The 15984-nt window shown below is 31.7% G+C and overlaps 1 protein-coding gene across 8 annotated transcripts in view; it reads right to left on the reverse strand.

The window, feature by feature from the left end:
* Pde11 (Phosphodiesterase 11) overlaps positions 1 to 15984 on the reverse strand; it is a 231852-nt gene that overhangs the window by 9715 nt on the left and 206153 nt on the right. For all 8 annotated transcript variants that reach the window (XM_026640190.2, XM_026640188.2, XM_026640189.2 and 5 more), the window contains 2 exons: positions 2715 to 2873; positions 1960 to 2094 (listed from right to left, as the gene is read on the reverse strand). In XM_026640190.2, coding sequence (XP_026495975.2) covers positions 1960 to 2094; positions 2715 to 2873 — 294 coding nt within the window. The remainder of the gene's footprint in view (positions 1 to 1959; positions 2095 to 2714; positions 2874 to 15984) is intronic.

Below are 15984 nucleotides of genomic sequence, written 5' to 3' on the forward strand. Positions count from 1 at the left end.
ATTTATATTCAGTTATATAGCCCTAACATATAAAAAGCTAGTAAATAAATACTGTATACAATATATATATATACCTTATGGTATGTGAACTATTTATCTATCTAAAAATGTTTAGGGATATTTTTTTAAACATTTATAGACCGAATACATCAATAAAATTGGACCCCGAGATAATATTAAAAAAATATAGGAAATAATAAAAAAAAAAAAATCTTCACAAATGCACCTGATTCTTAATTCAAAATTGCTTCTGTATTTTAGTATTCGAATACAAACCACATTAGGTACTAGATTCAATAAAAATTCACAGCGCGTGTGTTTTTAAATTCCGAATCGACGACTTCATTTCATTCAGCCAAGTTGCTCTTTTAGATGAACATGCGGTCTATTTTTTCGAACATCTGCTTGATCTATGTAATTTGACGTTTCAGATTTTAGCCTGTGATAAAACATATTTACATATTCATAATGGAATGAACGGGCAAAATATACGGCGTGGTACATACAAACGACGCTATTCCCGCATCGTATTTACGTAATCTCCGTAAGACAATCTGTGCTTGGCTTTACACTGGCACGCATTTACTTTGTCGCATTAATCCGTCCCGCAATGCGCAACGTAAGAACAATTATCTTTTGATGTCTCTCTGAATTATATCTAAAATATAATATTGTATACCTCGTATGACATTATCATTGGAAATATGTTAGTGGCAATGATTGACACGTGGTAAAATTTGTTTTGAAATAATTTTAAGAAAAAGATTTTCAAGGTATTCCAATCTAGTCGCGAAATATTTTGTCTTCTGAATTGCATGAATGTATGAAATATAGATATGCTAGTAGTAGAACAAAGAACAAAGGACATGACTTCCGTATCATAAAAATACTTTGCGCGTATTTAAACAATTATAAACATATATATATTTTTTGATATCTGTTAGCGGATGAGCAAATGGTGGTAAGTGGTCACCATCGCCCACAGACAATAGCGCTGTAATATTAACCATTCCTTACATCGCCAATGCGCCACCAACCTAGGGAACTAAGATGATATGTCCCTTGTGCCTGTAGTTACACTGGCTCACTCACCCTTCAATCCGGAACACAACAATACTGAGTACTGGTGTTTAGCGGTAGAATACCTGATGAGTGGGTGGTACTTACCTAGAGAGGCTTGCACAAAACCACTTATAAATTCTTACAATAGAACATAGAATTGTAAATTCAAATCCGGTAAAGCTTATATCTTCATGTATTTTAAATGGCATCGATTTTTTATACAATTTAGGAAACACGTACCTATATTAAAAAATATAGAGTACCGAATACCAGAATGAATTTTAATGCACATTTAAACAAACACCATGCGATATCTCACACAAGACAGGACAATTCGGCTACTATTCGGTATTCGGCCTTAATTTTTCATATCCGGCCGAATACCGAATAACAAAATTTCGGTAGCTGACAGTATTCAATTTAATACAATCGAAAAAGGAAAACAAAAAATGAATGAAATCGTTTCATGTAATTAAGCAGACAATAATAATTATGTTGCTTTATTATGAGCGTGAATAAATTACGGGTCACGACGGGACATAATTTGCTCCATTGGACAAATTCGCGATACGACCGAATACTGCCGAATTTGCCTATCTCCCAAAGATCTCACCGAATATTTAGTAATCAAAAAAATAAATCATGAGACTTTTTGTATTGCCGAACTGAAAAAACTACTAAACCTATATACTTAAAGCTTATATCAGAAGATGCAACGCGTTTCGGAGAAGGTTTTAGAATATAATATTATTATATAAGTTGTACTTCGCAGTATCACCAGTTTTAAATTTAGACTGACGCGACAATCTTTTATTTAATCTACTGGTTATATATAACATAAAATAATATGACCATTTAATTTTTCGTACCGTAGTATTTATGAACTATTAGACTCACTTGAATCACGCCAATAATTCTTCCCTCAGAGTTTTTTATCGCCATGCAAAGTATCGTGTTGTGTTTGAACCCCGCACTGTCGTCCACGGCGGGGTCAAAACGGGGGTCTAAATATGCGTCTGCGATGTTAACTGTCTGTAAAATTAATGAAACATATATTAGTATGAATCAGAGTGTTCACACATTAATTACAACAACCACATAAGGTATAAAAAAACCGTATCATTGTTATTACGTACACATTTGTGTAATAAGCAAAACAAAGGCATGAATGGTTAGCCTTTGGAGACTTAATAATAAAAAAATGAGTATATTTTTTATCTGTAACAGTAATTATTCTAAATATTCTGGTATTAAGAAATAAATATAAATTAATAATTAAAGTTAAATTCAGCCTTGGTCACTCAATTTATAGAGGCATGGACATTTAACAGTGGCTATACGAATATGAGGCCCGTGTCGTTTTATCACGTATCAGAGTTATTAAACACAAAAACAAGCACATTTTCTGTATAATTTGTGAAGTGAAAGGGGATTCTTATTGGTTTACGTTATGAACTTTCTGTGGTTAGGAGATATTATATGTTTTAGCTAAAATTAAATCGGTATAATATTCCTTAAATATTTGTTATTTTCACACTAAACATTGTTGTATTAACTTCAGCTTTAATAGTGTTATAGTTATTACCAGTAGAAGAGAGTCGTATGTAATGTTGATGTACATATAAAATCAATTAAAAATTCCAAAGCCTCACCTCGCCAGTCGTAGCGACATATCCCGTAATACCAATATTTATAGGAAATCGACTTTCGTAGGGTGATGTTCGTGGTGTGCCGGGCTCCTCGTCGTCTCCTGCCTCCAAGTCGAACACCCGGGAGAAACTACCCTTAGACGCTTCATGGACAAGCAGAACCTGAAAGAAATTAACACAGTCATGTATTTATGTAGTTATACATGTTACAGTTTTAAAATAAACTATTAGTTTAACTTTCAATATAAACTCCCTTTGGAAGAGATCGCTCTCTTAACGATACTATGACGATATATACGAACTCTTTAAAATTTAAAATTATTTATTTTATATATACATTTATCAATGATTAAATTATATTTTTATTCAAATTCGAATTTGATTCCATTTTATATGACAAAAATATCATATTTCGACATCTAAAATGTTCCATAACTCATTACATTTCCGAAAATAGAATATTATGATCAATTTTATTAACAAATTCGTATTTTAATAGTCGTATAATTAGAAAAACATTTCTATTTATGGGATTGGAACACATTCCATGTAAATTTAATGTATTTTAATATATTGATAATATAATTTAATTGATTTTTTTTACTATTTTTATCGATTTCTATTTTTAGTCTGTGTGGGTTTTTGTAAACAGTTTTTTATTGATTGGCAAATAAAAATTATTACTTTGACAAATATCGAATTTTAATTTGATAAAAATAGTTAAATAAACGTCGGTTATTATCGAAAAATAATTTACGTTACGAAAATAAAATAATAAATTACGTCGAATCAGTTTCGTTATTAATTTGGTTAAAAGCTTATTCGTTTTAATTTAAAATCAGGATCAGTGTAGAAAGACTTCACACAAGCCCTTGCACTCGAAATGCTTAATGCATTTTATTTTGCAATTAATGGCCTGAGATCGCAATTCATCATCTATATCACAGATTTGACGTTAACTTGATATATTAATGAAAAAAACATTAACATTACATGTAAATATCAAGTGGATTTGTTACTTTTGTATAACTATTTTGAGATACGAAGGATATAATGTATTTGTATAATTTAATTTTAAAAAATGTTTTTAAATTTTATTTTTTATAGCGTTAAACAGACAACTTCTAATTACACTGACTCTCATTCGGAAAGGAACACGTGAATATCTTTGTTAATGCTGTTTCGTTGTACTTGGAAATAAATAATACACCGAGGTATATTTAATATTGGCAGGCTTGCACCAGACACCAGTACTATAGTGATCACTAACAGAAATATATTTATCTTCTAATAGTATCATAATAAATATACCCTACGTATACTTTCTTCGTATATTCTACGTATATTTTCTTGCGAAGCGCACTTCTCGTTTTCTTTATTATTAAATTGCGCGCAAAGCCGAAGCGCGTCACTAGTTAAAATATAAAAGATAAATTGAGAAATCATAAGTCTTTGTCTGGAATTTCCCTTTGCCGGAAGTAAGTCTGTGAGGACAACATTCGAATATAACGAACATTGTTCTGGGATAAAGATTTTTCGGTGAAAACGTTAACGCTTATGACGAAAACTTTAAATGAATTCCTTCATTCATTTTTGAATGGTGAAATATTACAACCATGTCCTCACGACCAAAGTCAATCACAAAGACAAGCCACTAGCACACAAGTATATAGAGCAGAAGTCTGTGAAACACAGGCCCACTCTCTATTGCCTTACTTCCAGAGACAGATTAGTGTATGTCACAGTTAATACAAAATCAAAATTTTCTTTATTCAAGTATGTCCATAAAATATCTTTTGAAGCGTCATGTTACAGTGTTCAATGAAATGTCAAGCTACTATCGGTTCGGAAAGTAGATTCTACCGAGAATAACCGGCAAGAAACTCAGTAGTTACTCTTTGCAACTAATTTTGTGCTAAAATGAACATAAAAAAAGTTATTAAGCAAAAAAAGAATTATTTTGAGGAAATTTACTCACTTTTTCGCTTATAACTTTTTAAATTTTAAGTTTATGGTAAAAAGTCACATGAACATAATTGTAGCCACAACGATTTGCTACAAAATATGTTTTTACAAATTTTCCGTTCAATTAATAGTTTCGGAGATATAGTTACAAATATGTTTCCACCCCTTTTTTCAAGATGGCGGGCGGGGGACAAGGGCGCCAACCCCACAAATTTGGGGTTAAGGTTGTATTGACCCCCCCTACATGTCCCACAAATAAAATCGCGTCCTCTAGGAAATGTTCAGTTTGGCCCTAAAATTGTAACATTTCAATGGACTATGTGTAAAAGCCACTATCATGTAATCTAAAAATCACTCAGTGCGCGCGCATCATAAAAATTCATTCTGATTTTTTTTTCATAACGCTTCAAAAGAACTAGAAATTCAAAAAAGTTTTTGTAAAAATCAACTTGAAAATGTTTAAGTATTTTTATCATTCGATTTGATTTATACAATGTTATAAAATTAGTGCACAATAATTCGACAGTATTGAAAAATAAGGCACTCTAATTTAGAATATAAACATTATTATTTCATGTAACAATATATAAACTTAAATGTAATCACATAACACAGAACGCTAATGACTTAGGGAGTCTGAAATCATTGCACACACTTGTCAGATGTTCTTCCGTCAAGTAGAAATACTTAGTAATTGTGTGCCGGTTTGAAGATTTCGTAAGCCAGTATACAGTTACAAGGGACATAACGTAGTTCCCAAGGTTGGTGGCGCATTGGCTTCGCATGACCAACTACTAGCATGCAGCATATTTGTCCGTCAGTCAACTTACTTGTTAAAAAAAATCACTTGTACAACATTGGCGCTGCTGAAATACAATAACCTACCATAAAACTACGATAATGAATCCTTTAAAACACTTTTACCAACAAACGAAATCGCCTTAGAATTTAATACATAAACGTATCGTATTTAAAATAAATAAACTCTCGGTGTATATAATTGCACGTAAAATTGATGGTTATTTCAATGTTAATCTCGGAATGCAGTTGACCCATAATATCATTGCATTTCAATATTTTTTTATTTTAATTCCATACCAACCATTCATTTATTAGAGGAGATCATTATCAAAATTTATCGTGTATGTTGATATGGACTTTCAATAAAAATAAATTGAAAATAACATATTCGCAGACAGATTTTATCAATATACACAGATCGTATCAATATACACAGATCGTATCAATATACACAGATCGTATCAAATTCAATATCAAATTCAAATCAATAGATTTGAATTTGATATTACTCTTTAAAATTTAAAATTATTTATTTTATATATACATTTATCAATGATTAAATTATATTTTTATTCAAATTCGAATTTGATTCAATTTTATATGACAAAAATATCAAATTTCGACATCTAAAATGTTCCATAATTCATTACATTTCCGAAAATAGAATATTATGATTAATTTTATTAACAAATTCGTATTTTAGTAATAGTCGTATAATTAGAAAAACATTTCTATTTATGGGATTGGAACACATTCCATGTAAATTTAATGAATTTTAATATATTGATAATATAATATAATTGATTTTTTATACTATTTTTATCGATTTCTATTTTTAGTCTGTGTGGGTTTTTGTAAACAGGTTTTTATTGATTGGCAAATAAAAATTATTACTTTGACAAATATCGAACATGTTCGAATTTTAATTTGATAAAAATAGTTAAATAAACGTCGATTATTATCGAAAAATAATTTACGTTACGAAAATAAAATAATAAATTACGTCGAATCAGTTTCGTTATTAATTTGGTTAAAAGCTTATTCGTTTTAATTTAAAATCAGTATCAGTGTAGAAAGACTTCACACAAGCCCTTGCACTCGAAATGATTAATGCATTTTATTTTGCAATTAATGGCCTGACATCGCAATTCATCATCTATATCACAGATTTGACGTTAACTTGATATATTAATGAAAAAAGCATTAATATTACATGTAAATATCAAGTAGATTTGTTACTTTTGTATAACTATTTTGAGATACGAAGGATATAATGTATTTGTATAATTTAATTTAAAAAAATGTTTTTATATTTATTTTTTATAGCGTTAAACAGACAACTTCTAATTACACTGACTCTCATTCGGAAAGGAACACGTGAATATCTTTGTTAATGCTGTTTCGTTGTACTTGGAAATAAATAATACACCGAGGTATATTTAATAATGGCAGGCTTGCACCAGACACCAATACTATAGTGATCACTAACACAAATATATTTATCTTCTAATAGTATAATAATAAATATAACCTACGTATACTTTCTTCGTATATTCTACGTATATTTTATAGAATAACCGGCAAGAGACTCAGTAGTTACTCTTTGCAACCATTTTAATTACAGAATATGACTGATGTACAAAAAAAAATTCACGCTTTAATATAATCTTGTATTGAGTAGTTGAAGCATTATTTATCTGTTTGTTTTTGACATGGGCTTTAGATTCGTTAATATACTTTAAGAGAATCTTATTATAGACACGAATACCGCGCCCCAGGAAGGATGTATTTAATGATATTAACTTTGCGAAGTCGGAAACTAGGTGTTATTAGTTTACCTTTCCTCCTCCTATCTATACAATGATTAATCAAGATTTCCTAACTCAGTTATGACAAAATAACCCAAGCCATAACATTCATACAATTGATACATAATCTTTTGTTTATTGTATACTGAAAATTCAATTTAATAATAATAGTAATAGAATTTAAATTTGAATGTTATATTTGTATTGATTTCACGCATTAGAAATTGATCGTCTTGAACAATTTTTTTTTTCAATTACCTAACCGAAAAACTCAAGCCAGAAGTTGTAGGGCATTTTGTACGAGGTTTTAGTATACGGAGATGTGAAAAAATATTCTGAAATTCTACGCGAGCGATTGTAATGTCAGTAAAGCTATAAAGTAACACCGAGTATATAACCCACAGGGCAAAGACGTTATGTTCTGTTAGGGAAAAATAAGCGAAAAAGAATCCACTGCGATACGCATAGTACATGTTCAGATTTTCAACTCACACACGCACACGAGATACAGTTTCCTAGTTGAGGATATTTCGCTACACCGCTAAACAAGAATCATTATATTAAAAAACTTAATGGCCACGCCCTAGATTCTAAGCTGAGCCCTCAAATGTGAATCTCGAAATCTTTATAAGACTAATATTACAAATGTATATTATGCATTGTTACTGCGTTTACTTGGTTGTTTCCTCATCAGAACTAATTACGAGGCGGTTGAAGGCGCAGGGAACAGCAAGCTTTTAATAGATCTGACTCGAATTTACCCAATCAAATGATTCTATTATGCTTTACCGATAACCAGAAACCACATTAAAATTAAGTACCTATACGGCCTTACATTTCTTAGATAAAAACGATATAAAAATACATAACCATTGAACATAAAGCGAATAAGTGTTTTAGTTTCCCGAGCCAGCCGAAAACCTCTCCTACATTTTGTGACTAACGCATTAATGTCTCTGGAAATGTGCACACATTATCAGAACCGTCTCTATAACGTCGTTAAGTGTACCTTTCGCTAAAATAATAAACCTTATTATTATTATCACAAATATTCACAGCATTTCTACGATCACTTTAACACGTTATGAGGTTTAGGTGATCGCTTAAATCTTTGATGGGTAGTGATTATGAGAAAATTTATTTCATAGGTAAGATATGGTTATTAGTGTTTGATATTCTCTGCGAATAATTTTGTTTGATTTCTAAGATAAAATTTTATGGGTGTGATAATGCAATAAATTTATGTTATTAATTTTATATTCATTACTATATATATTTTATATAAATAATATATTTTTATGTTAAGCTATTTAGTTTAACCGGAAACGTAAAAATCGATCGTAAACCGGAGTTAGTTCAGGCGTAGTACAGACTTTAAAAACTGCTAACGTTCGGATTGTCAATGGGATTTTCTAAAAAAACTTAATATATAGGTATTAACAGTAGGTAATATATATATACGTAGTTCGTACTGTCTTATAAGTTAATGTCATATTGAGGTTATTTATATTTTTTTCCGAATCGGTGGTAGTGTTTCATTTGACTATCAATAAGTAAGTATATTGAATAAAGGAATTTGAGTTTCAGTTTGGTACCTACCCAGAAAGGCTCGCGAAAATAAAGTTTTAGTGATTAGCAAAATGCACAAATTCTTCCGACAAAATGATAGTCAGCATTTCTTAAAACTGATATGATAATATAATGATATAAAGCACAATTTTCTTCGTTTTTTAAACTATTTAAATATATATAAAGGTTTTAAGATAATTATCAGGTAACAAAATCAACATTATCTAATTGCAGTACAAAGTACCGCAAGTCTATGAATTTTAATTGACATCGGCCAAATGACCCTTGTGAAGTTACAACAACGACGAAATTAAATTTCCATATTGGTTTACAAACAAGGGTAATCGGGTTCGAGGGTGAATTCGCTAGGGCACAGTTTAGAGTGTACAATATCCCTGAATAATCGAATCTACGCGCCCAGCGTTTGGTTTTTGCTATAGCCTTTGAGAGAATTCAAGTAAATCAACGAAAAACATTCGAGTGACATCAATTTTATCAGCGTTCAAAATCGTAAAAAGTTTTCGTCTGGTTTGGATGCGTCATGTAGACGATAATATATTTGACACTAACGTGCAATGCTGTTCTGTAACAATTCATTTCGTATCTCACTTGTGACATATTAAAAACCGAATTATAGTGATAGGCTATTTTGATACGTATTTTTTTTTTATGAAATCGGTTGGCGCCACCTGATGAGAAGTGGTCATCATATAATATCAGACAATGGTGCTGTAAGAAATATTAAACATTCCTTACATCACCAATTCGCCACTAACCTTGGAAACTAAGATGCTATATTCCTTGTAACTGTAGTTACACTGTCTCACCACAATACTGCTGTTTGGCGGTAGAATATCTGATGAGTGGGTGATACCTACCCAGACGGGCTTGCACAAAGCCCTACCACCAAGTAAACATATATCCTTTAAATACAATAATTAATAGTCAATGTCGCTTATCAACTGATATGTCCCGTTAGTATCGGTTAATTTCGAGTGTGTTCTTACAAAACAGCTCTACAACCGTTAATTACTTAGTAGATTAGTATTTAAAAATATCGAACAAAGTAAAATAAATCCTGAAAAATATATTGTTTTTGTTAGACCGCTCTTTCTTCCATTTCAAATTTAAAAAGTAACAAGCGAATGGAACTACAGTAGTAGTAGCGAGTTTATGTAACCTATTGCTTCTGCGAGTTAATTAAAAAGCACATCGCCAACGTTGACTTAGCAATTTCTAAAATTGAAAATAAAATGAGATTTTACATAAAGATTTTAAAATTTTATTTATTGTAGATACGAACAGATCATATAAAAATATTACATATTATATTTTATTAGTTCAAACAGTAACTAATAACTATTTTCTATAACATAAATCAAACATCTTACAAGGAAATACTAAAATACCACGTTTGGAGCATTCAAACAAACAAACTCTCCGCCTTTATAAAATATGTACATCATTATCAGTAGAAACTAAAGTTTTAATATACTTTTTTTATCGAATATGATACTTCATAATTTATCATGGAAAGGAATCTAATATATCAACAGCAGAAAATTCATGAGAATATTATAAGATAATTGGAATGGTTTTACTATTGAGTCGAGTTTTCTATGAAATAATAATCACACTTTATTGTTCAATTTATCTTTCTTGAAACTTGCATGATTAAATTTTCTTCCACATACAATCGTGCTTTTGGGAATTCCTTGGCTACGCTCGTTAAATAATAGCCCTGTGGATGGAACACGTAAATCCTTACCAAAGATTACGGGTCGAAATCTAAGAGCCACTGATATTCATGCGCTTAATTTGCGTTTATCTTCATTAGTGAAGAAAGACGTAAGGAAATCTGAACGTGAATTAAAATTGCTCGATGTGCAACTGGCGGTGCGGCGTAGTGGAATATTCTCTATGTTACTGTATCGTTGTTGGCGAATATGCGTCGTTCCAGATATACTCAAATATCTATAGTATTATACACAGAACAAATAGCAGTTTTTTATAAAATTACATTTGAATTATTACAAACAAAACACTGTACGTTATAAATAAATCAAATAAGTGTTTAAAATCGATTGCATTTAATAAAAAAAAAAAAAAAACAATAAAATATTCGAATTATAAAATAAGTCCTAAGTATTTTAACACGACTTCATCATAAAATGAATTTGTTGCTGAGTATACCAACATCTATACATATAATAAAATTGGAGTGTCTGATTGTAATATTAAAATAACCGCTTTTTACTAAATGCATATGTATGTATACACGGTACATATACCAAAAGAACATTTTTTACGATTTTTATCTGCCTGTCTGTCTATTTGTTCCGGCTAATCTCTGAAACGGTTGAACCGATTTTGACGGGACTTTCACAGGTGTAATAAGGAGTAACTTAGGTTACAACAATAACTGTTTTGCTAAATGCGCACGAAGTCGCGGGCATAGCTAGTTAAAATAATAAAATAAAAAATCATAAAAAAATGTTAAAAGGCTTTATAAATTTCTATAAGCGTGCAAAGGATGTTTTCTTATCATATTAGCAGTGCCTACTCTGGTAAACATTTTCTCTTCAACTAATGATCTTGTACAAACGACGCAGATTTTTCTATTCAATTAATATAGAAAAAAAATTCCCGTTATATTAAACTAACATAGTTGTAGCTTGAAATTTTCAAACGAACGCATTAAAACAACTTTGTATTTGTATAATGTACATTTGTATACAATTAGTTAATTGTGATTGCATAATTCGGCTAAATGTTTATAAATGTACACGTTTTGTAATACTTAATTAAACACATGATGAAACGTGAAAACAAAGGGCACATTCTGTATGAACAATGTTGAGAATTTTTACATTGTTGAAGTAGGAACTAGTCGTGCATTATTTTTGACTTTTGTGTCCGACTTTAAACATATGAAAATGTTTACAAAAATGTATTGTAATAATGTAAATAAACCACATTTAATGCCAGTTAATAAAATACGAGAAGTTAGTTCATTCCAATCGAAAGTTCAAACATCGGAGTTGATAACGAACCTGTTATTATTATGCAGTCAGCAGGGCCATTATGACTCGTTTCGGGGCTGGCAATATTTTTGATTTATATCTATTTTTTCGCCTCGATTCACGTTGCATATCAAAAAATTGTTTGTGTGTTGCCGTTTACCTCACGAGCCCTAGAGCGCTGCCCTGGCAGTAATGGTAAAAACTACAAACACTACGACGCACAATCATAAAGTATTAATATTCGAAAGCTCTATCAAATTACGTCTCATTAAATTTAATTCTTATCATTCACATTATTATTTATCACAAATTGCACTTAAACCTTTTAGACAGTGACAAACATTATTTCATTATAATCGAATTCAAAACATCAGATGTCAATTAAGGAAAAAAAAAAACTGTTCATTGTACTTAATATCGTCAGCGAACAACTCGATTCTGCAAAATTTCATTGGCCAAACCAGGATATGAACTCAGGACCTAGAGATCAACAGGCGTATGAGCTGCATACAACCACTAGTACGACGAGCCCGTCAAAGAAAATACGTAACAGCAAATGACGACACACTTTTGTACATTGGACGGTATTGGGATCATACGTTTCAAATTTCGAAATGTTGGCAGAGTGCCATTGCAAAATACATTGTGGAATATTGTTCTTTCTTAGGAATGAATAGCCAAAACGTAGTAGATACGAGTGCCAGCAGCATTTACTTATAAAAATTAATACTATCTCACTTCTTATGTATAAAAAAATTTGGCAACGCTGACTCTAGATTTTTTATTTGATTTCCAAATTTATTTATAGAGTACAAACACCGAACTAAAAGTTTACATAATCTGCATAAACCAAATGCATATATTTAGAACTAATTGTTGCCCACGACTTGGTTCGAGTTTTAGAGGTTGGTTGTCATCATTCCACACATAAACATATATATAAGGCTCTGAACAAAGTATATACAGAGTCTGTTTATTGTTAAATAGAAACACAATAACACGCATTCGATAGTCAAACAGCGTGACGATATGATAACATAATATAACTAGCAACAGATACCAGCGATTCTCACTATTACCAACTCACAAGTGTCAATTAGTATTCTGATGTTAGCTCGATGATCGCGATAAGGCCACTGGCGCCGGCGACGGCTCAATCATCATTACATGTGTCGGTTAAATAGATTTTACCGGCGTCGGATAGCCGGTCGAGTTACGGCGCCAGAAATTATAATAAATCAAAAATGCCTCCGGCGATATCGACAGAGATATCGAAGATACTATGTTTTTAAGTATATTTAAACTAATATAAGATTACTTACATATTAATTAGTATAGTTTAGATGACTAAACAATATATTTATTAATTTATTGTACTCGAAATGACAGAGGTTCAATGGTTAAAATACGTAAATATTGACCAAAGATTGCGAGTTCAAATCTGGCTAAAAATCACAGACTTTTCCAGTGGTTATATAATATTTTTTGTTTGTAATTCATCCCGTATTTAAAGGAAAACATCGTTAGGAAACCTGCATCTGTTGGATAAAATTATACCAGCCCGCGTTGTAACGATGCAGTGGAATATGTTGCGCTACAAACGTTCTCAAGAGGCGCCTTCGCCCAGCACTGGGACATATCTACCTTACTTACTTAATGTGGTCAGTTCATATTAAGCCGTTTTCATTTCACATCGCGCTGTACTCAATAAAGTAAATTAAATGCAACCGCATTAAAAGTACTTACAACATTTCAATTTTTTTTTTTTTTTTTTATTAGAGGTGGCAGACGAGCAGGAGGCTCACCTCATGGAAAGTGACTACCACCGCCCATGGACATCTGCAACACCGGGGGGCTTGCAGGTGCGTTGCCGGCCTTTCAGGAAAGAGTACGCTCTTTTCTTGAAGGTTCCTAAGTCGTATCGGTTCGGAAAAACCGCCGGCGAAAGCTGGTTCCACAGAGTGGTTGTGCGAGGCAGAAAGTTTCATTTGCTTCAATAACATATTGTACAAATGTATACGTATTTTTGAAACGTTAAATATAATTAAAATATACGGTCCATGTAGCGAAACTATAATAGTATATGTTCCACATAATAAAAAAAAATATCATCAAAAGATATAGTATTTGGTAAGTTTCCAAAAGCAGGCTGTCGTAAAATAATGTAGACGCGAAAGCGTCGACACGACCGTATCTTAATACAATATAGTATCGAAATCTGTGGAGCAATAAAACATAACATTTCGTGACATGTATATGCATTACGTATTTAGAGATAAACTCTAGATGGATAACTTGTTCGGATAAATATTGACGCCGAAAGTTATACGCTAAATTTAATAGTCAGCATTGTCAGTTATAGTGTTTATTGCTTATGATTCAACGTACTGACTTACTACGAATATACATAAGGGTGTGGTGAATTCTGATGTACTAAGTAATTTTTTTAAACAATAATCAATAATTAATTTATTCATATTATTTTGCATTTTACATATTTAATTATATAGGAATGAAATTATGACGAATGTCCTCTTGATCGATTCCGGCCACGGCGGTCATTATCAAAGCAGAGCTCTACAAGAGATTGTAGACTGCGCAAGAAATATTGTAGTGCAAGTACTGCACTCTCGAGTCTCCTCTTGTATAATTATACTAGAAGGCACTGTGTCTGATACAGCCAATAAGAGTTAGGGCACAGAACCAATAGGCTTAACGTACTTTCTGAGATACGGACACAAACTAATTAACACATCCCAATTTCAGTATGCTACTGAGAATTATCACGGAAAATCCGATTTTTTTTTATCGACCCGACTCGAGATTTGAAGGCATCAAAAAGACATCTGTAGCCTTCTCAGATTGACCATTAAACCAAGTCAAGACGAAGGAGACAGTCAAAAAAAAAATACATGACAATTTTGTACACATTTCAGTTTTAAATATAATAAATATTAATATGTTTCACAGTGTTAATTCATTAAGGGAAAATAAATGGCGCTACTCAAAATGGTATGAAAATTATCCGGCGTGTTTAAATTTTTGCGTGCGCGCCAATAAACAAATATTAACGTCCTTTATTACGTAATGAACAATTCCATATCATATTAACGAAATTTATAACTCGATCATGAACTGCAAGTGTTTAAACATAAACTATACAACATCGGAAATTCTATATTTATTGGAAATAGTTGTCTTGTTAGTGAATATTAGTCGAACAAAGCGAATTGTTACAGTCAATATTATGTTCGCATTGAACAACAAAGCCTTCGTAAATTGTAAACTACAAATTAACTAATATAAATGTATGTATCTACATGTGACGTTTTTGCTAACCAATCAAGAGATTAACGTCCAAACACTAATGAAAACAACAAAATAACCCTATTTACATGCATACGACGTTTTGTGACAAAGGGTTAGTTAACTCATTCATCCATATCTAATATTATAAAGCTTGTGGGTTTGTTTATATATTTATCATTGTTGGACACATTGGCCAATGAGTCGATTGAGGGTAAGTGATACAAATGGCCCACATATATTGGCTTTGTAAGAGAGGTTAACCAATCCTTATATCGCGAATGCGCCATCGATCTTAGTAGCTAAGGAGTTTTGTATCTTGTGTCTATAAGTTATACTAGTTCACTCAGTCGACTCGAACCGGAACACAAAAATACTAATTCGTATTGATGTTTGGCGGTAGAATATAGTGATGACTAGGCAGAGTGGCATCAATTTGCGAGGCTATCTTGGTGGTTAAGTTTTTGCGTAAACCACTTACCAACTGATGGTAAGTGGTCACAACAGCCTATAGAAATTTGCGCTGTGAGAAATTTCAATGCCTTACCAACCTTGAGTACTAATAGGTACGTTATGCCACTTGTGTCAGGAATTGCAATGGCTGACTCGCCCTATAAGCCGGAACACGATACTAACGATAAGTATTGCTTAGGTATAGTAGGATTATGTGTCATGGTACCTAACAAGACGGACTAGCACAAAGTCCTACCACCGAGTAAAGAAACGCAAATATTTTAATCAAGTGTGAAGTATTTCGAATATGATCAGAAAATATCTTTGCCATTCGTAAATGCTATAGTT

This window comes from Vanessa tameamea, chromosome 17, assembly GCF_037043105.1.
Source record: "Vanessa tameamea isolate UH-Manoa-2023 chromosome 17, ilVanTame1 primary haplotype, whole genome shotgun sequence".
NCBI lineage: Eukaryota > Metazoa > Arthropoda > Insecta > Lepidoptera > Nymphalidae > Vanessa > Vanessa tameamea.